The sequence below is a fragment of the Dermacentor albipictus genome, chromosome 4 (genome assembly GCF_038994185.2).
Source record: "Dermacentor albipictus isolate Rhodes 1998 colony chromosome 4, USDA_Dalb.pri_finalv2, whole genome shotgun sequence".
In the NCBI taxonomy this organism is placed as follows: Eukaryota; Metazoa; Arthropoda; class Arachnida; order Ixodida; family Ixodidae; genus Dermacentor; species Dermacentor albipictus.
This window is the reverse complement of record NC_091824.1, coordinates 72,213,597-72,237,464: the sequence shown is the minus strand read 5'-3', so window position 1 is coordinate 72,237,464 and position 23,868 is coordinate 72,213,597. Positions and strand designations below refer to the sequence as shown.

The window sequence follows — 23,868 nt, the reverse complement described above, 5'->3', positions numbered from 1 at the left end:
TAGATGCTACGACATTCTGTATGACCTGCGATACTCTCGGCTTATACTACCGCACTATTCTATCGCTAAAGTTGCTCACACCAGGCGTCACACGCTTAACAAGGCTATTCCTTAGAAGTTTGAAAATGACTACCCACAAACAAATGTCATGAAAGAAAGCATCGCCAGCGCATACATACTTAAATATTAAAAGTGCGAAAAAATAACCAAGTTCAAGCCTGAAAATGCTTCAAATTCATTGGCATGGCACTACTTCGGAAAGTTTTGAGGCAATGTATTACCACATGGCAACCAGGAACTTTTGAGAGCCGCATACGCCGCGGCGAATCAGTGAGAAAAAAAACACATACATATTTTATGCAGACCCTATATAGCCCACATACTCGTATATTTGCAAGCGTAGAACACTTTCGAGTACTTCTAGTCGCAGATCAGCTTCCTTGTAAGAAAAAGAAACCAAGCTGTAACTTATAGGCTCATGAATGTACAGAAGACCAAAAAGAAGAGGTGGAACATAATCTAGTGGTTTTCATTCTTACGTGTTCGTGTTGTAGGCGTCTGTGAATGTCATCGTGAGTTGTGTACGCTTCTATAGGGTCCTTCGTGAGTGCCTTGATCACAGAGTTGGTGTCAGGTCGCGAGTAGGCAATCGGTACTTCATCAGCGGAAGAGAACGCCGATCCTGCCTCACTGTCAGAGAGTTCATTGCCAATCGCACTACAATGACTAGACACCCATTGAAAAGTGATCACATGGCCACTTAACTCGGAACTGTGATGGATGGATGGATGCAAAACTTTAATGACGGACCTGAGGTACGCGACTTAGCGCGCTGCGGGTCACTCCCACTTTGGGGCAGCCAGGCGATGCCCGACCGCCGCATTTTGGGCCCTCTGGACAGCCCATAGCTGCGACCTGGCATCGGGGCTCTTGATAGCGAAGAGCCACTAGTCTTCATTGATTTGCACGGTGCCTCGTAACGAGAGGCAACGCCAGAGCATATGGTCTAGGCTAGCAAAGTTATTGCAGTGCCTGCAGGAACTAGTGGGGTAAGTTTCGGGATAAATCTTGTTGAATAAAGCCGGGCTGAGATACGAGCCGGTTTGCAATAATCTGAGCTTCAATGCCTGCGCCCTATTTAACTTTTTGTGAGGAAGAAGAAAGTCTCTCCTGCTGAGGTAAAAGTGCTGCGTGATTTCATTGTATGTGGACGGTTGATCTCTGTTCTCCACCACTGCGGGCCGGCGGTGGAGTTCTCCATGGTCGCGAAAAGCGGGACCTGGCGCATTGGAGTGGGCCATCTCGTTGAGATTTGTGGGGCGTCCCGTGACGCATCGCATGTGAGCGGGGAACCACGTGAGAGTGTGGGTGGCGAAGTCTTTGCCACCTAAGATGCGACAGGCTTCTTTACACACGGGCCCAACGCTGAAGGCGCGGATCGCTTCCCTGGAGTCGCTAAGGATTTGGCATGTTTCTCGTCCAAGAGGGCCAGGGCAATGGCCACTTTCTCAGTGGCACGCGACGACGTGCTTCGTACCGAAGCGGCCTTAACGGTCGTACCCCTGTGGGTGATCGATACTACCGTGAAATTGTTGCTGCTGCCATACTGGGCTGCGTCGTCGAAGCAGTTGCCGCCAGGGAGTTTTGTCGTGCGGCGTAAGAGCGCCACCACTCTGGCCTTCCTTCTTTCTACGTTGCGATGGGGATGCATATTGCGCGAGGTGGGTGATACGATGATGATGTTATCTTTCTACTCTTTCGTAAGGCCCTGGTAGGCGTCCTCGACAGTGGGCAGGGGGACGCCCATCTCAGTTAGGAGTCGTGTGCCTGCCCTGGTGCCGGAGAGTCTGAGAATCTGCGGCCTTTCTTGTGCTTCTGCAATTCCTACCAGGGAATTATGAGTACCCAACTGCAGGAGTCGGTCGGTGCGTGTGTATTGGTAGTCCGAGTGCACTCTTGATCCCCCTCCTTATCACGGCATTTAGCTTGTCTCGCTCGGCCCTCTTCCATACGGGCAGGGCCACTACCTTCGTGAAATGGCATAGCAAGAAAGCGTGGACTAGCCTTATCAGATTCTCTTCGTTCAGGCCTCTCCTTGTTTTAGCTACCCGCTTGATTAACCCGATGGCGCTATCCGTCTGCTTTGCTAGTTTGTGAATGGTGATAATATTTTTGCCTGCCTCTCCGAGTGTAACTCCCAAGATTCGTATGAACGCGACTTTGGGAGTCGGATATCCGCACTTCGTGAAGATGTTATTGTCGAATTCAGTGGAGGGTATCAGGTTCTGTGGCTTGCGGCCCTTTCTATTTGGGCTGTTGAGAAGGAGCTCCGATTTCTTTGGGGAGAACCAGAGTCCCGTGTCTGTTAGAAATCGCTCGGCAGTGTCGACAGCTTTCTAGAGATGGCTTCGACATGTCCCTTACTGCTGACCGCGCACCACACCGTGATGGCATCGCCGTAGACTGTGTGACCAATGACCGGGACCTTGCCTAGGCATTTCGAAAATTCGACCAGTGCTATGTTGAAGAGGAGCGGTGAGATGGCTGTCCCCTGGGGGATGCCTGATCTGCTCAACTTCATTTTCTCCGGTTCCTTATTTCGAGCCTTGAGGATGGCGTATTGTTTGCTCAAGAAACACCTGACGAAGGCATGGAAGGACAAGCCTAGGTCGAGTTTGGAGATGGCGTCGAGAACGACCTCATGACAGATGTTATCAAAGGCATTCTCCAGGTCCACACCAAAGATGGCTCTCGTGCCCCCAGTGCAGCGCTCACGTATTTCAATCTTGATAAGCTTCAAGGCGTCCTGGGTGGCGCGGCCTGGCCTATCATGTTGTGAGGGAAAAGGTCGTTGGTCTCGATATACTCGGTAATTCTGTTATATATGGCCTGCTCGGCCACCTTCCCAACACATGATGTCAGTGAGATGGGGCGGAGATCGTTCAAGCTAAGCGGTATACCGGGCTTTGGGATTAGTATGACTCTCGCCAGCTTCCATTGTTCCAGTACAAGTCCTTCCTCCCAAATGCGATTTATCTCATCTGTGAGAAACTCGATCGATGTGTCCTCTAGGTTCCTGAGAGTCTTGTTGTTAATGTGATCCGGACGGGGTGCTCACCTACCATAGAAATCGTGTAAGGCGTGGCGCATTTCACTGAATTTTATAGGCTCGTCTAGCGCTGAGTTCAGCTTTCCTTTGTATACTTGGTATACCACCTCATTGGCCACAGTTTTGAGCAGCAGATACTTCTTAACGAGCATCTGCAGCACGTCTTCTTCCGAAGACGACTTCTTGGGTTCGTGGGGCGCTTTATCGAGGACAATTCTCTGGTTTGAGTTGGTGCCGGAGTCGTCCAGCATGTGTTTGAGAAGATTCCACTTTCCTCCCGTGCGCATCTGTCCGTCAATGAATTTGCCAATTTCGTCCCATTGCTGCCTAGACAGCTTGGCAGTCCTCGTCGATCTGCTTGTTGATCTCGGCTATCTTTTTTTCTGTGCTTGCTATTCAAGCGTTGGCTTTTACACCTCTCGAGAAGATATTGCTTAGCCCCGAGAAGGTGGGCTAGCCTGCTATCCATCTTGCCTGTCTGTAGATCCGTCTCTATGGTTTTGTTGGTAGGGCAGACATCTTACAGAATCAGTGCGCATCCCTGGATGAGACTCTGCGACTTTTCTCCACGGGTGGCGCGGGCCTTGAAAAACGTTCGGCGATATCCAGCACGAGAAGGTGGTATGGTCCTTTCTTTAACACACATTTTAACGCCTGTAGCGTGATTGGGCATCGTAGAATACCTTCCATTTATGAGGTGTCTGCGTTCTCAAAAAATGAACATCCTCCCATGGACAACATTGTGAATGTAGAGTGCATGCTGCCTAGTTAATATGTTCACGGTTACTCGTTCACCTATGTTGTCGGCTGATGCACCGGACATGCCTTTACTAAAGCACTGCAGAGAAAAAAAAAAGCATAAAAGACAATCTACACACAAAGTAAATCAAATAATATACAATCCTCGACGCACACAATTCTCATAAACGAGAATCGGGGCATACTGGGAACATTAGCACCGTGCTAAAGATGAAGTGAATATTCAGAAGCGCAAGGCTTTAAAATTCATAACTGTAAACTTAGTGGCAAAGAAAGATTTTTTTTTGAGTTAATTCTAAGCTGAAAGTAACGAAAACTAGTTTGGAGAGCATCCAGCTTGGCAAAGGGGGCATATAATTAGTTTTTACGAACGCCTGTTCCTTCCTAATTTGATTGTCAGGTGATTTCAATTGTAACACAGATGATGATGAGCCTGCAGATGATGCTAATGAAGATGATGATAACGATGATGAAGATGAGGAAGAGAAAAAGGAAAAGGAGAACTGTTGCTTGCTGGAGGTGATCCTATACTTACAACAAACCATTGCTCCGTGTGAGAGCCACCCATAAAACTCGGTATAGTGTCAAGCCCATCACAGTCCATCTGGTGACAATCATTGAAGACGATGAGCAACTTGACATGGGGCGGCACAAGTTGCTTGGTACCCAGTCGACGTCGATCTCCACAGCACACGATTCTAACTCCATCTCCGTATCACGGATGAGCATGTCTCGCAAAAACTAGTTTAGAACACGTCTTGTACGCTTGCCCATTATACGAACATAAGATACTTGACCCTAATACAGGTTTAAGCAAATGAGGTTCGTGTACTTTTACTGAATATATGATCCTAGAAGTTACTGTATCTTTACACTATAGAAGATTATAGGACCGCGGCATGGTGACTCTACAAGGTGGAGAGCCACAAAAGGGCTGCCGGTTTTCTTGACATGCACCAAGCCTGCATGACCAGTTGAGGAGAAATATAAGACGAAGGCCGCTTGGCTTCTGCGTGCCTAGTGTGGAAATATTTCTTCCTCCTTATCTTTCAGTCTCGATTCCTTGTTCCCTAGCACTGGTTAGTTATCTGCCTAAGCGAATTCTATCTTTGTTCCTGACCCATACGTAATAGGCGGGAAAATAAACGATTATTACTGGACTGATCACTGTGATATCACGTTATTTTCCTTAAATATTGGTGGCCCGTCTGCATATATTCTGGGAGTCCCATGGCTCTTGCAACCACTGTCGCCCTCTTGGTTAGCGCTTGCTGGGCTTTCGGGTCTACGCCGGACAACACTTCCTTCCACAGCTCTATAGTACAATCTCCCAATTTTTCTACTTCTGTGTTGTTTTGACAGACCCATAAAATGGGGTATAGGTCCGCCTCCACGTGCGCATTTTGGCTCAGTGTTGTTGGTAAATTCCGTGCACTCTTTTTGGGTTGGAGTACGCGTTTATCTGTATTCTTTTCTTGCTTTACTTCTTGTTCCTTGTCTAGCTCTTTAGACGGTGGCGTGTAGTCCCTTTCCCACAGCCTGTGGTGTTGTCGAATTTCAGCCAATGTTGGCAGCAGGTTTCGGTAATGCTCGTCCGGTGTGCTGGGGAGCTCGGGCGTCGGCTTGCGCACCTTCGTTGCCCTGTACAGACTGATGTGCTGTTGTCCATATGATTCTTGCTCGTCATAGAAAAAATTACCGACGATTACGTTACTTCCTAATGCGAAATTTGAGCGCAGCAAATAAGCTGTTTCACCTTTTCGATAGATTGAGGCAAAGAAATCGAGCAACACATGTATGCGCTATCACAGAATTTTTTTTTTATTTTTCACACGTATTCCTTTAACAAAGACTCCACTAACAGTTCTTGACAGTCATGAAGGAAGCTTTGTGGTCGGAGAAATAGACTGATATATGTTCGACTTGGTACACCAATGCTGGATTCTGAAAGACGAGATCTATACAAGTGCCTCGCGAGGTTGTCACAGCCGTGGGACGCGTTACGAGCGAGAGGAACGGGATGTTCTCCCGCATAAGTGTTAGGAAATTGCTGTTTGTCTTTGTGTCAACATTAAAGTCCCCCACTACTAACATCGGTGTGGATCGATGGACGGTTAATGCGAGTTGCAGGAAGTGCACGACGTCTTTCGTGAGTGCGGTAGCGGACTCACGAAAGCGGTATCAGTCGGTCGCTGCTAGCGCTGGGGGGATGAAAGGGGGGCGGAGCTGGTTACGAGGCCGACGACAACGCCGACGCGAAACCCAGGAACGGACGCCAAAGAGCCATTTGTGTAGCCAGCCCTCCTCCACAGTCTCTCCTCCTCCCTTCCATCATCCTCCCTCGCCCGGAGAGCCGACAGCGCGCATGCGCGGCGGCGGAGCAGATTCGTCGGCGAGCTGGTTACGAGGCCGACGACGACGCGAAACCCAGGAACGGACGCCAAAGAGCCATTTGTGTAGCCAGCCCTCCTCCACAGTCTCTCCTCCTCCCTTCCATCATCCTCCCTCGCCCGGAGAGCCGACAGCGCGCATGCGCGGTGGCAGCGGAGCAGATTCGTCGGCGAGCTGGTTACGAGGCCGACGACAACGCCGACAACGACGACGCCGACAACGACGACGCCGACGACGACGACGACGCGAAACCCAGGAACGGACGCCAAAGAGCTGCGCTCTAAAACAATAAAATAATGGCAGCAACGCAGTATAGACAGACGCGGAAGGACCAGTTAGAGGCATGACGATAGCAGTCATTCATACGCCTTTATGGTAAACTCTGAAGTAGCACATCGATCAGGGTCAGAGACCTCACCCAAGCAGAGGAGGCAGCCACTGCGCGCTCAATTACTTGTCTTGAAACCTAAGTACTGCCTCATACCCTCTACCGAGTATTGCCCCAAAAGCCGGCGGTTTGAAGCATGTTTAACTGATTTTTTAAAAGACATTTCATAGCCGAGAGCGGATCAGAAAATTATGCCTTACAAATTCGATTTAAATGGGCTGTCAAGAAATTTGAGATGAAATAATTCGATATATAGAAGTTAAATAATAGCAATAATTATAACCTTAAGAAATTCAGCAAAATACTCTTTTTTGTTTCTCTAATAAAATTGTATTCTGCTACGAAAGCATCCATATTGTTGGATACAAGTGAAGTCGCCCCAAAATAAAGAATGGCTGGTATTATCTAGGAAAGTCGAAGTTGTCTAAATTAAAATTCAGTTTACTTTGTCCTAAAGATTGGCGCACGAGAGAAAAAACGGCTCAATACATTCAGATGCATTACAAAAAGAACATAGAGAACACACAGCGAGACCAGACTTGTGTAAGTAAAAATTTAGAGGCGCAATACAGCATCGCCAGTTTTGTGCAGGAATCATCAAATTACCTATACGAACACCCATTGTTATGCCACGGGAAGGAAAGCTGGCGCAATTCAGAAGCCGATTTTACTATAATCATTGTGGAGTTTTGCCAGATGTATAAATTCCTCTGCCTAGCCGTGGTTTCATAAGCTGTTGTCGGCGAAACAGATATGACAGAGCGATTGAAGGATGCTCGTGCTAATGATGATGATGGTGTCCTTGAGTTTGGCGCTTACCCACTCACACGGATTGGCCAAGACTCGTGCGAGTGAATCAGCCATTTGATTCAAGTGCAATACACGAAACGCCGGTTATAAAGCAAGTGTACTTTCCGTAAATGCGGAAGTACCATTGCCAAAAATATTGTCAAAACTTTTGAACTCGAAGATGCTGTAAGTGCTATAGATGCAGATTAGCCAGAAATATCGGAGTCGGGACTCCTTCATCTTCTTCTCCTGTTTCCATAATTTGGTGGATGAAGTAGATGAATAATTTTTAGCAGTAGCTATGAAGGAACGAAGTAGAAGAAGGAGCTCCAGTGTCGGCTGCCCGTCCTCGGCGTTCGATCTAGCGTTCGGTTCTCCGCGCCGGTGAGCCCAAACAAAAACTTGTCTGGTGGTATAGCTGAGTTTTGGGTAGATTTCACCTAAATATGTTACTTATCTCATTTTCGTAGGACTTGTTTCCTCATTAAAGCAGCACTGATGTCTAAAACTCTCCTGGGCAAGGGCCCAGCCCTTGGTCAGCCTCCGTTTCTCCTGATGATTTGCCTTTGCAATCTTTCTTCCGCAGCGGTCTTAGTAGCTTCCCTGTCTCGCTGGTGCCCTCGAACGGTGGATTCATCCGGCTGAACTACCCAAAAGCTGTTCAGGCCGAGCTCCAAGACATAACGCATCATTTCCAGATGATAAGCGATGTCCGACACTTTGCAAGATGTGGGATAGTCTGTAGGTCATCAGATTGGACCTGTACTGCAGACCTCCTAAAGTGCAAGGCTTTCGCGCCTGTCCCGGTGAGTGCGTCTATTCCTCCTGATCTATCATAATTTCAGGGCATTGTGCGGGGCGTAGACTCTCGAGTGAGGCCATCTGAGACTCTGGAGAAACTGTCTGATGCTGGCGTCATAGCTGTTTACCAACGTAACCAACTCGTAAACGGGGAAAACGTTGCTCCAGAATCGGTTATTGCTACGTTTGCTGGCACGTCCTGCCCATCTGAAATAAATGTGTGGCCGCATATTTTTAGAGTGGAACCTCTTGCTTCCCGTCCACTTCAGTGTCGGAACTGTTGGCGTTTTGCCCATAGTGCTAGAGGCTGCAAATCAGACGGATCTGTCGCGCCTGTGGTGACGATCATTCCCCCAGTGAATGCACAGCTGAAGCCGAAATGTGCTGCCTGTGTGAAGGAAACCATGAGGTTGACTACAGAAACTGCTCGGCTAGAGCTAACGAAATACAGTTACTCGAGATAATTGACAAGTGACGATGTTCGAGGCGAGAAGCTATTGTAGTAGTCGAGGAAAGGGCCTTTGGATACGCTGGCGTCACTGCGAGGCAATCTACTTTGCATGAAGACAACTTGCCTAAGCTCATTGAATCAGCAGTAAAAAAAGCAATGACAAAGCTATGCAACATATTGTCACAAGTGTTAACGATTGTATTTTAGAAGTGTGTACTGCGCATATGGCACAGCTGTTGAAAACAGCTGCCTCACCAATCACCAAATCAATTGTTATGTTGCAGAACGGGTAGCCAGTTCAGTCCTAGCGCCGAGTACCACATCGGATCCAACATTTGCAAGATCCGATCCTTGTTCTTCGCATCAGTCAGACTCGCAGGTCGACTTGAAAACGGGTCATGATACAAGGTCGCAAAAGCGAACTGGGTCTCCAGTAACTTCTTTTTGTCCATATAGCAAAAAAAAATAACGGCAGTCCGATTTTACGTTCTGTAATCGAAGAATGTTCATTGCGATGGTAGTCGCTGAATACCAATTAGAATACCAATGGAACTGTCGTTCCTTGTTCTCTGCTTCAACAGGCTTAAATTACTTAACAACTCAACTTCATCCTGACGTCATTGCCTTACAAGAAACCTCGCTTACTCCTGAGAAAAAGTTTCATTTTAAAGATTTTCAATCTTTTCGACTAGATAGCCTTTCACTTGGAGGTGGTTTAATGATTTTGTTAACATTTAAATTCTGTCATAACGCGAAAATAGCTTTCAGGTTGTTGTCGCCAGAATGTAAAATTTTGGCAGTGCACCTTAGCATCCCAGGCTACCGTTCATTCACTTCAACGTGCACCGCGTGTCATGCGATTACGAAACAGGTGCATTTAGGAGGCGTCTATGGGATTGGACCGTAGATAAAGATCTTTTATGGCTTAATGTCAGACGACCAACATTTCTCCGTGGGCAATCTCGCTCAGTGTTAGATTTGAAGTTTTCTAGCACAATTGTGTCGCCGTGACATCTTGGACTACGATTGATTTTGGTACAAACAGGGATCATCCCCGGAATACTTTGAAATTGCATGCCCTTTAACATCTGTTGAACGAGAAGGCAGAATATTTCTGAAATACAAAAAATATAAAGACTGCTTGCGCTCCACTATTGCATCATTAACAAATAGTAATGAGGAAGAAATTGACTGGAATATTTGTTCAGCGTTAAAGATGTCCCGACAAACGTCTGAATTTGTAATTCAGACAGCTAAGCGCTCCCCATCTAGTCCTTGGTGGAACAGTGAGTGCACGCGAGTTTGTCGATGAAGGAAAGCTGCTTGGAAAAACTTCTACATAATTAGAACCCACAAAATTGTATAGATTATTAATTTATTTCAGCAACCTTCAAACTTACTTTTAAACACTGAAAAGATGAGCACGATAAAAACCATTTCGATTATCTCTCTAAATCCAAAAACAAACGTGCTTCATTTAATTACCTTCGTTTTAGAAACAGACTCCCAAAGAACGTTAATGGAGACTCAATCGTCTATACCTCACAGGAAATGCAGGACTCCTTTAAGCTATTGGCTAAAGGATTGTAGAGCCGGCTAGCAACGCGCCTTCAAACTTCTGTTTTTACTCCTGCATTCTCGGACTACAAAGAAATCATCATCATCATCATCATCATCATCATCATCATCATCATCAGCCTGGTTACGCCCACTGCAGGGCAAAGGCCTCTCCCATATTTCTCCAACAACCCCGGTCATGTACTAATTGTGGCCATGCCGTCCCTGCAAACTTCTTAATCTCATCCGCCCACCTAACTTTCTGCCGTCCCCTGCTACGCTTCCCTTCCCTTGGAATCCAGTCCGTAACCCTTAATGACCATCGGTTATCTTCCCTCCTCATTACATGTCCTGCCCATGCCCATTTCTTTTTCTTGATTTCAACTAAGATGTCATTAACTCGCGTTTGTTCCCTCACCCAATCTGCTCTTTTCTTATCCCATAACGTTACACCTATCATTCTTCTTTCCATAGCTCGTTGCGTCGTCCTCAATTTCAGTAGAACCCTTTTCTTAAGCGTCCAGGTTTCTGCCCCGTAGGTGAGTACTGGTAAGACACAGCTATTATACACTTTTCTCTTCAGGGATAATGGCAACCTGCTGTTCATGACTTGAGAATGCCTGCCAAACGCACCCCAGCCCATTCTTATTCTTCTGATTATTTCTGTCTCATGATCCGGATCCGCAGTCACTACCTGCCCTAAGTAGGTGTATTCCCTTACGATTTCCAGTGCTTCGCTGCCTATTGTAAACTGCTGTTCTCTTCCGAGACTGTTAAACATTACTTTAGTTTTCTGCAGATTAATTTTTAGACCTACTCTTCTGCTTTGCCTCTCCAGGTCAGTGAGCATACATTGCAGTTGCTCCCCTCAGTTACTAAGCAAGGCAATATCATCAGCGAAGCGCAAGTTACTAAGGTATTCTCCATCAACTTTTATCCCCAATTCTTCCCAATCCAGGTCTCTGAATACCTCCTGTAAACACGCTGTGAATAGCATTGGAGATATCGTATCTCCCTGCCTGACGCCTTTCTTTATTGGGATTTTGTTGCTTTCTTTATGGAGGACTACGGTGGCTGTGGAGCCGCTATAGATATTTTTCAGTATTTTTACATATGGCTCGTCTACACCCTGATTGAAAGCTATATAATCAATGAAAGCTATATACAAGGGTTGGTTATATTCCGCACATTTCTCTATCACCTGATTGATAGTGTGAATATGATCTATTGTTGAGTAGCCTTTACGGAATCCTGCCTGGTCCTTTGCTTGACAGAAGTCTAAGGTGTTCCTGATTCTATTTGCGATTACCTTAGTAAATAGTTTGTAGGCAACGGACAGTAAGCTGATTGGTCTATAATTTTTCAAGTCTTTGGTGTCCCCTTTCTTATGGATTAGGATTATGTTAGCGTTTTTCCAAGATTCCGGTACGCTCGACGTTATGAGGCATTGCGTATACAGGGTGGCCAGTTTCTCTATAACAATCTGCCCACCATCCTTCAACAAATCTGCTGTTACCTGATCTTCCCCAGCTGCCTTCCCCCCTATTCCCCCTATCCTATTCTTAAGTAGCACAAGTTATGTTATGGTTGCCACCTACAGCGCCCGGCCCAGACGAAAAAGCAAATGCAGTGCTAGTTTTTGTTTCAAGAGGCTCCATGTGAGCTTCTGAACTTGTTATACTCTGTTAGCAATGCATGGATTCCACAAGAATGGAAGATTGCCAAAATTATTCCGTTACTCAAAAAGCAAGGGGCAGGGCACACTATCGACAACATCAGACCAATTGCGTTGACATCAAACATAGCGGAACCTATTGAAAAAGGGCTTCTGAGACACATAATAGAGTGTATTGTCGAAAATCAATTGTTGAGTCCTTGCCAAATTGGATTTCAATCGGGCTATTCAATATGGGACGCACATGTAGACCTTGAAATACTAAATAACATCGCCAGACAGAATAAGCAATACGCGGCTTTAGTTACCTTAGATATGTGTAAAGCCTATTACAGCATTGAACACACAATTTGAACCAACAGGTTACACAGCCATAGTTTTCCAGGTTTATATTGTACCATGGGTGCATGAATTTTTAAAAGACAGGGGATTCTATTGTTTTCGAAGTGGCTATCCTTCTAGTAAACATATGCAAACAAGATGTGTGCCTCAGGGATGAATACTCTCACCAGTATTATTTACTATTTCACTTAGCAGAATCCCCGTTCACCCAGGTGTCAGTACCTACGCTTATGCTGATGACATTGCCTTTTTTAGTATGGCTATAGGCATATACTCTCTTTAGGAAATTTTGCAGACGTATCTAAGGGAACTGGAACACTGGAACATTCAAGTTTAAGCTTACACTTGAACTTGAATGCTAATAAGAGTGCTATACTTGCTTTTCCAGTTAAAGAACCAGTACACATATCGCTTAATTATCATCTCGAAGATATCCAACAAGTAGAGTCACTAAAGTACCTTGGAGTTGTTCACAACAGAAATCTTAACTGGCGGCCGCATGTCGAAGATATTGCGACAAAAGGAGCTCGTACAATGGGCATTTTGCGCAAGTTAAGAAATCGAAGAGCAGGTATGCGAAGAAAATCCCTTTTGATGGTATATAAGATGTACGTTCGCCAGGTGTTAGAATTTGGATGTGTTTTATTCTTAGGTGTTCCATCATACAAGCTTCGGCCGCTGGTTTTGTTAGAACGAGAGGCACTACGTCTGTGCTTAGGCCTTCGAAAATACGTTGCGAATGGCCTGTTATACCTGGAAGCAAGAATCCCACCCATATTATGCCGATCTTCTCACCTTGTGACCGTCCAGACTTTCTCAGGGCTATACGAATCACCATTAAACCATCCTCAAATTATTTTCATCTCCGATCCAGAAATATTTTTTCCCGTTCATTGGCCCAGGTTTCATACACCACATATTATATTTGTGCAAACATTACTTCAACCACTAACTGTGCTAATTGGTGATGTGCATCCTAATAATACGCGTTCACATTACCCAGAGATCAGGTTCGATGACATTTTTCCCAACCACGTGAAACTACTCCCTTAAGGCATCTTAAACGTCATGGTGCAAGACCACCTAAGCACCCTAGACAGAAACATTATCATTGCAACATATGCCTATCAGTGCGAGGGAAAAAGCTGGCATTGGAATATTTTGTCCTGCGCTAGACTGGTCTTTTTCTTTAAGATTGCCTAATTTTGTGCCTATTTTTCTTGCTGAGTTGTTAGCAGTAATCCTAGCTTTACGTAAATTAGACCAAATGATTACAACGGCTGCTATTCTCACTGACTCCCTTTCTGTATGCTCTTGCCTTACCGCTACTAATGAGTCACCCACGCTAAAGCTCTTCCACTTACTAGCTCCTGCCCGTGTGCAATGTGTTCCTTTGATTTGGCTGCCTGGTCATAAAGGCTTGTTTTTTAAGAAACTGCCGATTCACTGGCACATGCATCACTATCCAGCCCTGTTCTTCCTATTCTACCAGTGTCAGCACAGATCACGGCGGCAAGATTTCGGATGCGATCAATTAGATTAGCCTTATCACACCCATATTTGACTGCTTCTCCAGAGTAAAATCACCTGACATTTCCCTGGCATAGCCAATCATGTTACACCAAGATGCTTGAGGTCTGCCTCATGCAAATACGCTGCCGCATTCCCTCCCTAAATTTCTATGTACACAGGTCGGGTTTGGTTCCCTCTCCCCTCTGTTCTTTTCGTAATGAGGAAGAGTCGATACAGCACTTTCTTCTACCTTCTCACCGGTTTAGTGCGTTAATAAAAAAAAATTGTTGGAGATACCTTTTCGAAGAATTGGCCTGGTCTTGACAGAAACTGCAATCCTTTCGTTCGGGGCATCCACTTTGGGATTATGCCACATGGATGCATGCTTCGCTATCCAAACATTCCTTAGAGAATCTAAACGAATGCCCTGCTAATTTTGTTTTACTTTTAAATTATTATTACTTATTCAAAATGACCTTCTGTATTTTACTTTAGGAGGTGTTTCTAACCTATTCAATGTTATTCCCATATATATTAGGAAATTTATGCTCCACAAATAATTTGAAATAATCCACCAATTTCTTGGCCAATCTCCCATCGTGGGTAGGAGTCACACGTGTGACAGGATAAAACAACAACAACAACAACCCATCGGGGAGCAGTCTCATCTTCCCAGGAGTTTGGTTGAAAAAGCGCAGGTATCTTGTTGACATACTGTCAAATTAGGCTGTGCGCGGCTGGCCATTCCAAAATTTGCGTGAGCTTGTGTTTACATGAAAGGTTACTCATAGAAAGACCACTAAGCTGCCCCTGTTTTCTAGCCCAGCGCAATATCTGTCACGAGGAAAGTTTTGACGTCAACAGTGCACAGTGATTCAGAAAGCATATGAATAAGCGCCACTCTTCAGGCGCCGTGATATGACACATTTATATCTCAAATTTCTGAAAGTCAAAGTAAGATGTGTTGACTGGTAAGTAGGCCTACCGAATTCCACTACAGGACGAGAGCATAGGGCAATAATAAAAATAAAATGCAAACACAGCTTCACTCAGGAAAGGTGCACTGTCTGGCGTTATTGTAAAGCAGATAACACACATTTAGGTCGAACACATTTAGGCCTGCGATAACTGCGCCCTATTTACGACAATTTCAGAGTCTGTTTTCGCAACTGTTCACACCGGTACCTTACAGAATTGCTGGGCGTTACAACGTCTGATGCTACATTGATCTACAGTAGAACAATTGAGAGCATAATTACGTGTAAACAATGAAATATTCACAAATAATGCACATCTGTGGGAGACGGACATATAGACCGACATTGGTATAGCCGGCTGATTCGCGCCGTCTGTACCATTGGGCCCAAGAGAAAATTGCGGCGATGGCACGCAATCAAATGGGGGGCGAACTAGTGGGGCAGGGTTTGGTTATGGGCTAGTTTGTATAATAAAGCAACTTGACATGTAGCGCGTGCATAGACAAAAGGACAGAAAGAACGCCGAAGACAAGCGCTGAATACCGGGTACATATTTATTTCGAATAACAAGCCGGTGTCTTGGTTATATATGCATGTTCTTCGAAATGAAAATGCACGCGGAAGTCAGTGCTTGTCTTGGTCTTTGTTCCGGTGTTTTCGTACGACTTTAAGTCGAGTTTATTTGTGGGGCGCGGATGTTCCGGCGACGAACTGCCAGCGTCAGCCTAGTAGTCAGCTTGGAATTATTTCTGATCTAAGAATAATTATTTCCCTCAGGTTAACTGCTGTCGTCTGATTCTTGGCCATCCTCCTCTGTGGATGCATGCCACAGATGACGATCACCGCCATCATCATCGTAGTCATAAGCAGCTAAAGTAGCTGCAGCAATAGCCACCCACGTTACCGTTCTTCCTCGCATTTGCTCTAAATTTTCAGATTCCGGATCAAGAAACAATTTCAACACGTACACTACCGGCCTCCCACCCCTCCTGCGGTCACCGCAACGCGGTTCTGCACAACAGGAGCTTACTCCACATTACGGAAAAATCAACTGCACGGCTATCGTGATGAAGGCTGAGGTGAGAACTAGTATAACTGTGAACAAAGTTTGTCTAGACCGATTGCCACATGTCCTTCCAAGAATAGTGTGACTACGAAGTGGCTCGGCTAGGCTAGGTGCGGAAATAGGCACATGCACACCGCGAACTGGCTGAACATATCAAACATCGCATTAAAAAAGGTGTATATTGTATTGAAAATTGAAAATTTCTCATAAATTATCAAACAAAAAAGTAACAGTAATCGAAATATTGTGCAACTGATCCAGTGCACACGTGGGCTAATAGACACAAAAGCTCATGCACTAGAATTATTCCAAACGAGCAAACTCCAGACTACAGTGATGCTGAAAATAATATCCAACGTAGCCAGCCATTCGCAAAAAAGCACGTAGGAACGAAAAGCTTTGTGAAGGCGGATATATTATAATTTCTACAGCTAATTACGCATTTATTCTCGTTTAACTTTGGCAACAGCTATATGTCGAAAATGTGTGAAAATATTTTCAACTTATGTGAAATAGCGTTTCACAAATAATTCGTGGTTCCGTTCACGGTTGTGCAAAGGAATGACCCAGGAAAAAGTATAAATATGTAGAACACTGCTCCGGAGAAGAGCAGCTGCTTTACTGAAAGATGGTTTCACATATTTTGTAGGAAGACAGGTCACAAAGCGGTCTCCCGCGCAGCAAATGTCGGGCGGCCGCACCATGCAGGCTTAGGTGGAGGGGGGGGGGGGGGGAGTAACCTCCTTCATGTGGTTTGCTCATAGGAATCGCAAGCATTATCATCGCCACTGGGCCTGTCAGGTGAGTTTCCTTCATTACGCGAGTGTCTTTTGTCACCAGCAAGCGGCGAGTGATGAAGGCTCCGCTGCCGCTCCCGTTTTTCCCGCACGGGTAGCACTCGTGGTGTCCTGACCGCTTGTCTGTGCTTTCTTACGCGACGACGACTTCGATGCGCACCAACCAACTCGCTTAAGAAGTTTTACTACTACGTCTTTTAACTGTTGCAGTCACTGCAGGATGACTGTAATTTAGGAAGCCCCTCTTTTGCTTAGCCTATTATTTTCTTCGATGGAACTCTCAGTTATGCAATGTATACCTAGCTGGCCTGCTCGTAGTTTTAGTTTAAGTCGTAATTCATGCTTTGCGTTTGCACGCGTGGTTGTCGTATATTGTTTCCTCGCGTTTTTGTCACACTGCGTATGGTGGGCAGGGGTGCTGCAACCGCGGTGCGCATTTTCCGAGGCGTAGCGCCGTCGCCACCCCTTCCCTCCCGCCTTGAAAATTTATTGTAACGCAAATTTAGGACTGAAGAAATTCTAGTACAATCACCGCTGTTCTCTTAATGATATTATGTGGAAGACCTTTTTCCATAAAGCGAAAGATATTTGCAAATATTTCCTTGATAGCTTATGCCTAAGTGGAACGAGATTTATACAAAGTTTACCATCTAGCCTTAGCAAAGCTAGAAAACCAATAAAAACACATGATTACGATACCTACAGTGTTTGGTCTTAAGTCCCACTTGCCAACCCGGATAAAATTACTGGGTTTCAAGTACCTTACTAAAAAAATTCTATTTAGCAATTTTTTAGTCTTTTTTAATGCCGACTTAGATGAGAAAGTCGGATGAGAAAGCAGGTCATTGCTAGTATATATAATACATACTTTCCACGGTTTGCTATAATTTCCTCTTTAGCTAACTCATGGTTACCCCTTCGTTGAGTTTTCTCTTGGTACTTCAATGAGCCGATATGAGAGAGCCTCGTAGCTCGAATGTGCACAATTGGTGAGTGACGGCTGGTTACAAAGTTTCAGAAGTAGAAACCCAGACCAAGCACTAGGCATCCTCACTTGCCATTATAACGTTCGCATGGACAACTATAAATTGCGACGAAAGAAACGTAGGTACTGGCATCAAGTAAACTGCTTCTTGGCCTAGTTCGTATTGCCTGAAAGACGGATTTGCCACAAGGAAGACGCACATAAAAAAGGAAGCTACATTGACGAGGCAGGGGCCGCACTTCTATCGTCAATGTGGCTTTTTGTCTGTCTGTCTGTCTGTCTGTCTGCCTGCCTGCCTGCCTGCCTGCCTGCCTGCCTGCCTGCCTGCCTGTCTGTCTGTCTGTCTGTCTGTCTGTCTGTCTGTCTGTCTGTCTGTCTGTCTGTCTGTCTGTCTGTCTGTCTGTCTGTCTGTCTGTCTGTCTGTCTGTCTGTCTGTCTGTCTGTCTGTCTGTCTGTCTGTCTGTCTGTCTGTCTGTCTGTCTGTCTGTCTGTCTGTCTGTCTGTCTGTCTGTCTGTCTGTCTGTCTGTCTCTCTCTCTCTCTCTCTCTCTGTGTGTGTGTGTGTGTGTGTGTGCGTGCGCGCGCGCGCGCGCGTGTGTGTGTGTGTGTGTGTGTGTGTGTGTGTGTGTGTGTGCGCGCGCGCGCGCGTGTGTGTGCACGCGCGCGCGCGCATTCTCTTTGCCACGACTACGTACATACATAAAGATTTTGCAACTTTTTTTCAGCGTTTGCGAGAAACCTAAAGGTGCATCCACCAGCGGCACATTCCGTGTACAGTTCTTTTTCTGGCGTATATTTGCACCAGCTCACATGCTTGATGAGGGCCACGCCAGAACAAGAATGAATGAATGTGTGGTTTTTCTTGGCAGAAGGGCCAGGTATGGCCAAAGAGCGCCATGCAATTGTTATTGATTTCGCAGTGGAGTGATGTGTTCTATGGAGTTGATATGACGTGGCTGTAAAGGGGCCTAAAATATAGTCGCTGTAAAGTGCGTAAAATATATGTGCAATAAAATTATGGCGATGACAAATGACATGTACTATGAGCATTGAGGTGCATTTCAAAATAATGGTACGATATTAAAAATTGTATGAGTTTCTAAAATTAACTTGAGCACCATGGCCAGGTTAGAGCCTTTGCGACACAAGGGCCTGGATGCATGTGCTATATAAAACAACTATCAAAGACGCGCCACAGGTTGAAAAGGACAACGTGGCAGATGAAAATGTTAGAGGGCCATTGCAGGCTTGACAGCAAGAAAACTTCACGTGGACTCGTGTGAGCCGAAGTTGACGATGGACGCAAACTTTGCGTGAAACAGCGCAGACGCTGCAATAAAGAAGCTGGATCAGCAACAGGCAGCGAGGGAGGACCGGCGACGAGATCATAATCACGAACAAGAGCAAACATTTGACGGAGATATGCGCGTCTAGGCCACCTTACTAGCGACAAGGGGATCAATGAGGTAGGCAAAGCCAAACGATGTACTCCTGGTGACTTCCTCATAAAACGCCAGAATTTTTGGGCCACATTACGCAAACCAAAAGGTATACTCAAACCCCCAACAGAAAAAAGCGGGGTATTGACAGCAGTTTTTGGCACGTAAGGTAGTTCAACATTCGAATATATGGTGGTCCCAGCTACAAAGGCACTGCAATCCTGAATCTCGGGTAGAGGGTAGCGGTTAGGAACACTGGTCGCCTTAGCCGCCAATCGTTATTTCTTTCAGGTCCCATGCATTGGAATGCCGAAGACCAGGAACTTCAAGACGGAGTAATCGCATTTAGTTGCAACATATGCCCATGCTCTTGGCCATCAACATGGAGCTTCTCAGCGGAAAATCCAGAACGCTGCTGCTCCATGGCAGGTCTTGCTGAATGCCCGGGTCACCAGTACCCGCGGGAGACTAAACACAATTAACAAGGCTCAGAAGAACCACGACTCAAGCGAAAAAACACAAACGACAGGACCGGCGCCGGTCCTGTCGTTAGTGTTCTTCTTCTTAGTCCCGGACTTTTGCGCCTTGCCTTTACTAATTCAAGCATGAACCAACTAATCCAAGCAAGAGTTCTACTTGTACAATTAACAAGAGCGCGACTTTATTTCAGCGGGTTGCCTGAGACCCAACGGCGGGTCCACCCGCCGTCCATTGTCCTTCGTCTTCTTTCTCAAATTTATATTAGCATCAGCTAATGTGGTTGGCCAGGGCTACGCAGAAGCATAATAACAACACGCCAAACTCTTTTTTAGCTTATGACATTAGTTAAACGTTAGGATTAAAAAGCAAGAAACCTAATAGGGGAGGGGGCGATACTGCAAGTGGCCACCCAGTTAACTTGGCCATTTTGTTTGTTGAAAAGTGCTGATTGGTTGGGAGCTTCTGTCTCCTGACGCATACCCCAGCCCGGCCATCTCAATCTTTAGCAGTAGAGGTTATGGACATGTCTATTAGATGGACACTTGCCGATATGCCAGCCCCCCCCCCCCCCCCCCTTCAGTATCAACGCCAATCAGGCACGGAAAATTACAGGATAGCGCAACGATATCAACGGTTAGATGAAAGCTTGGCGCTAACTTGAAAGTTTTTGTGATTTAACGTTAACCATACACAGCAAGGCAGCAGAACTCAGCAGCTGCAAAGCGGACAAATACATAAACGGCTCCTTTCAGAAGAACAAAGTATAATTAGGCACTCGTTCTCTTGCGAGAGAATGGCCAAGCCCTTATCAAGTACAAGCGATCTTTGTATATTAGCACGATTCAACTGCGCGATTTTGAAGAGCCACATTGTGCGTTTCACCTTGCAGGTCACGGTGTGCGGTGTCTTGGGACTGGATAGACGTTGCCCTCACGAGCAACGATTTGCAGCTGTCACTGCGTCTAGTGGTCTAGCCAAGTGGCCGTCACGAGTCATTCACTCCCTACGTGCAGCACTTCATATTACTGCAGCTACTTTCACCAGCTAGCATATGTAGAAATTATAAAACTGAAGAAATATAAATGTTATGAGGTATACACATTGCGGAAGTTATCAGGGCATACGGAAGGGCTTGCTGCTTGGCCACTATAGTTTTCAAGCAGTTCCACAGTTACAGTCCACCGTAGTGCGGTGCACATCATAACAGTTTTAACATTTTCTCTGAAAAATCGATCAAGTGGAAAGTTCGTATCTGGAATTATATTTAAGTATGCACATTTATCTCTAGCCGATCACCATTTTTTTTCTGTGCTTTCTACAAAACTGAAACATTGCGCCATCGTGTTATAGCTAACAAACTCAATGACTGTTGCACTTTCGAAGAATGTCATCTACAATGGGCGAAATTTATGGAAAAATTATTTTGAATTTCAGTAACACATTATGCAGCACCACTGCATTCCGCCGCGTGGAATCAGAGACGCACATCTAGGCCGTTTATGAAAACAATAGCGCTACAAACAAAACCATTTCTATAGAACATATTGACATCAAGCAAGGTGAATTTCTAGTGGTCACACAGATTGTCTTCGGGAGTGCCGTGATGTTTTGTCAGTTGGTGGATATGTGCGCCAAAGTACATCCACAGCATGTCAATCCGTTTGACATGCGATGACACAGAAATGTGTTGCTCCGTAGTTGCATTCGCCCAGTGTTTGAACTGTATTGAATCTAGGCTTATTTCTTTACCTACATTGTACGTTCAACAATGACTGACTTGATATTTATGCTACGAACTGAATCTGTGTATTGTATCGGAAATGGTGTTTTCTGCCAACGTGTGTCTTTTTCTTTATGCAGGTAGTGTTAACGCCACGCGTAAGTACGCCGAATTGCTTTCGTGGTATACCATACTGGTTCGTTGTGGAACATATGCAATACTGTCGTGCTATCAATAATTTTGTAAGTTCTAGAAACATGGATGGATAAGGAGCGTGACAATCAAACGAGTCTCAAGAAAAGAAATACAACGCAAGGACTCATACACGAAGAAACCAAATCAGTGACCAACCCACTGTCAGGAAGCACAACGCTCGAAGATATTTCAACATGACGAGAAATCATACGAGCCACGCCTGCGGTAATATTCTGGACGGATTGTTCGTCCATAATGCGTCTTGCTTGTCATTTTCACTCCGAGCTGGTCTATCAAACATTTCTGCGCATGGTGTAAGCGCCCGAAATTTTCTATTTAACAGTACTGGCTTACGCTGCTCCTTCTTCAAAAAGTACTACAGTTTACGTCTTTTGCCAAATGATTACCGTGCACACATTCCGCTAAAAAGACCACCTCTGGTCACCTCATGTTGCTCAACAGAGGTTTCATGTGCATTCGAATGCAAGGGCACCAGGCTCGCCTTGAGTCGAGTTGGCTCTTGAGCACAGATATTGAGTATGCCAGAAATACTCGCAAATTAAGCATACAAACAGTTCACTTTGGGATGGCAGCACTCAACTACATAAAAACGGAAGCTGGTAGTACCATTCTCATTCTCATTTTGCTTTTTCCCACTGTATATTGCGTGCAGTCTAATGATTAAAAGATGCTCTTGTTAACGAAGCCAGACGGCGCAAAATGACAGGCAGGGCCTCCTAATCGCGTACATCGTAATCCACCTGACGATCTGACGAAAGTCCTCGTGACCCACCGGGTCCGCAGTTGTGCTTTTTTCTCTTCCAAGACTCGCCTTCTGTCTTCATCGATTTGCATGCGTTCATTTCTCCACTGACAGTAAGTGCTAAATGTAGACCGCGCCAGAGCTAATCATAAAGAGCAACACGGAAAGAACGGTGAAAATATTTGGAGACAAAAATATTTGAAATCCAGATCATAGTAAGGTATTGCGCTCCCTTAGTGGCCAGTGTCCCTACATACCCTATTTTGTTATAGCGCAAGCTTGACAAGGACAATAGAAGGCACATCTGACACACACAGCGCTGTCATTGTCAGTGCTGTGTGTGTCAGATATGCCTTCTATTGTCCTTGTCAAGCTTGCGCTGTAACAAAATAATATATGCCGTACCAACAAGCCCCTATTGCTATCCTCATCCATACAGACGCTTCAGAGGCGAGGCACCCATACCATAACTTGTGTTGCAGTGCGCCCCAGTTTATTTGTACTGACAAAAACATTAAAACGTAAGTGAAGTCAGTGCGTTAAAACAGCAGGAACCAGATGCGAACGAAAAAGGCATATATATACAGAAGCTCAATCAAATTTTAAATTGAAACCACTTTCTTTATCGATTCTTGAATGTCATTTCTTATTTACTATTTTGAAATTGTTGAAATAGTTAAATGGCTGCAAGATTTAAACTGTTGACAGTGCACGCATCACAGCAGCAATTACACCAACGCATCATGGCTTCGAATTGTTAGTCAGCACTTTCTAGAAAAGAGATTAGAAATATTGTGCAGTCTTAATAAACTAGATTAGTGTTTCGATAAAGCAAGACAGAGAAGGAACACAGCAGGTTGTAATACTCGAGCCTAGAGAGCACTTCGTCTTCTAATCTGCGCGAGGCCGATGCACAAGGTGAAGCCAATTAAAGCTGACATCGCTGGCTTTGTAGTGGACATAGAGGAGACGCTGCAATGTGCAAACTCTATCAAGCACAACAGTAATAGTTCGCGTGACAACCCAGCAACGTAAACATGTAAATCCGTGCCAAAATATATGAGCTTTTTGTAATTGTCGATGAGTTCTACTTATTGCACTAAGCATAAGCTTTATTTCTTCCTTTTTACGGGGTCTGTGGCCGCATGCCATTCCTAGCGTACGCAAACATTTTCATAATGTGACAGTATTTACGAGGTAACACGCACGTCCAAGCTTCCCCGGTTACTTCCTCAAGCCCAACAATTCGGTCAGGCTGCATCTGAGTAAATGTAGAAACACTGTTTATCTCCAGGAACTGTTCGTAAAGTTTCTGTCAATGTCAACTTCGTGGTCACAGCATATCGTCAACCCGCAGTAGAATACCTTCAACCATGCATTTCTTCCGGCAGTGGTTCGTTTTGCGAGCACAATTTTTGCCTTTCTTTAATTAGTGCTCAAAAATTCTCTTCATTGAAAAACAAAAACACTAGCAGTCAACTGAACCAATAAAACGCCCAGCTTGATCATAGACTTGCCAAATATAAAAAGGCTCTCCTAATACTAATTCGCTGTAGGATATTGTAAACGCTACCTTGGCAGAAAATTGTGCTTCTTGCGGCTAATATGGACTGGACTACTTGTATACCTAGCAAGAATAATAATTTTTCCAACCTGTAGCGCAGCCAACTAAT

At 45.2% G+C, this 23,868-nt stretch overlaps 1 protein-coding gene and 1 long non-coding RNA gene across 5 annotated transcripts in view; one reads left to right on the top strand and one right to left on the bottom strand.

The window, feature by feature from the left end:
* The window catches only part of LOC135902070 (uncharacterized), a 750,038-nt gene that overhangs the window by 62,794 nt on the left and 663,376 nt on the right, over nt 1–23,868 (bottom strand). The window lies entirely within an intron of this gene.
* Nucleotides 7,780–23,868, top strand: part of LOC135902065 (uncharacterized) — a 56,147-nt gene continuing 40,058 nt past the window's right edge. For 2 of the 4 annotated variants that reach the window (XM_065431967.2, XM_065431965.2), the window contains exon 1: nt 18,280–21,395. In XM_065431967.2, the coding sequence (XP_065288039.1) occupies nt 21,338–21,395 (58 nt within the window). In that variant the 5' untranslated portion in view covers nt 18,280–21,337. Of the gene's footprint in view, nt 7,821–8,022; nt 8,243–15,687; nt 15,831–18,279; nt 21,658–23,868 lie in introns of those variants that run through there. The other 2 variants (XM_065431966.2, XM_070537073.1) reach the window with 2 other exon arrangements.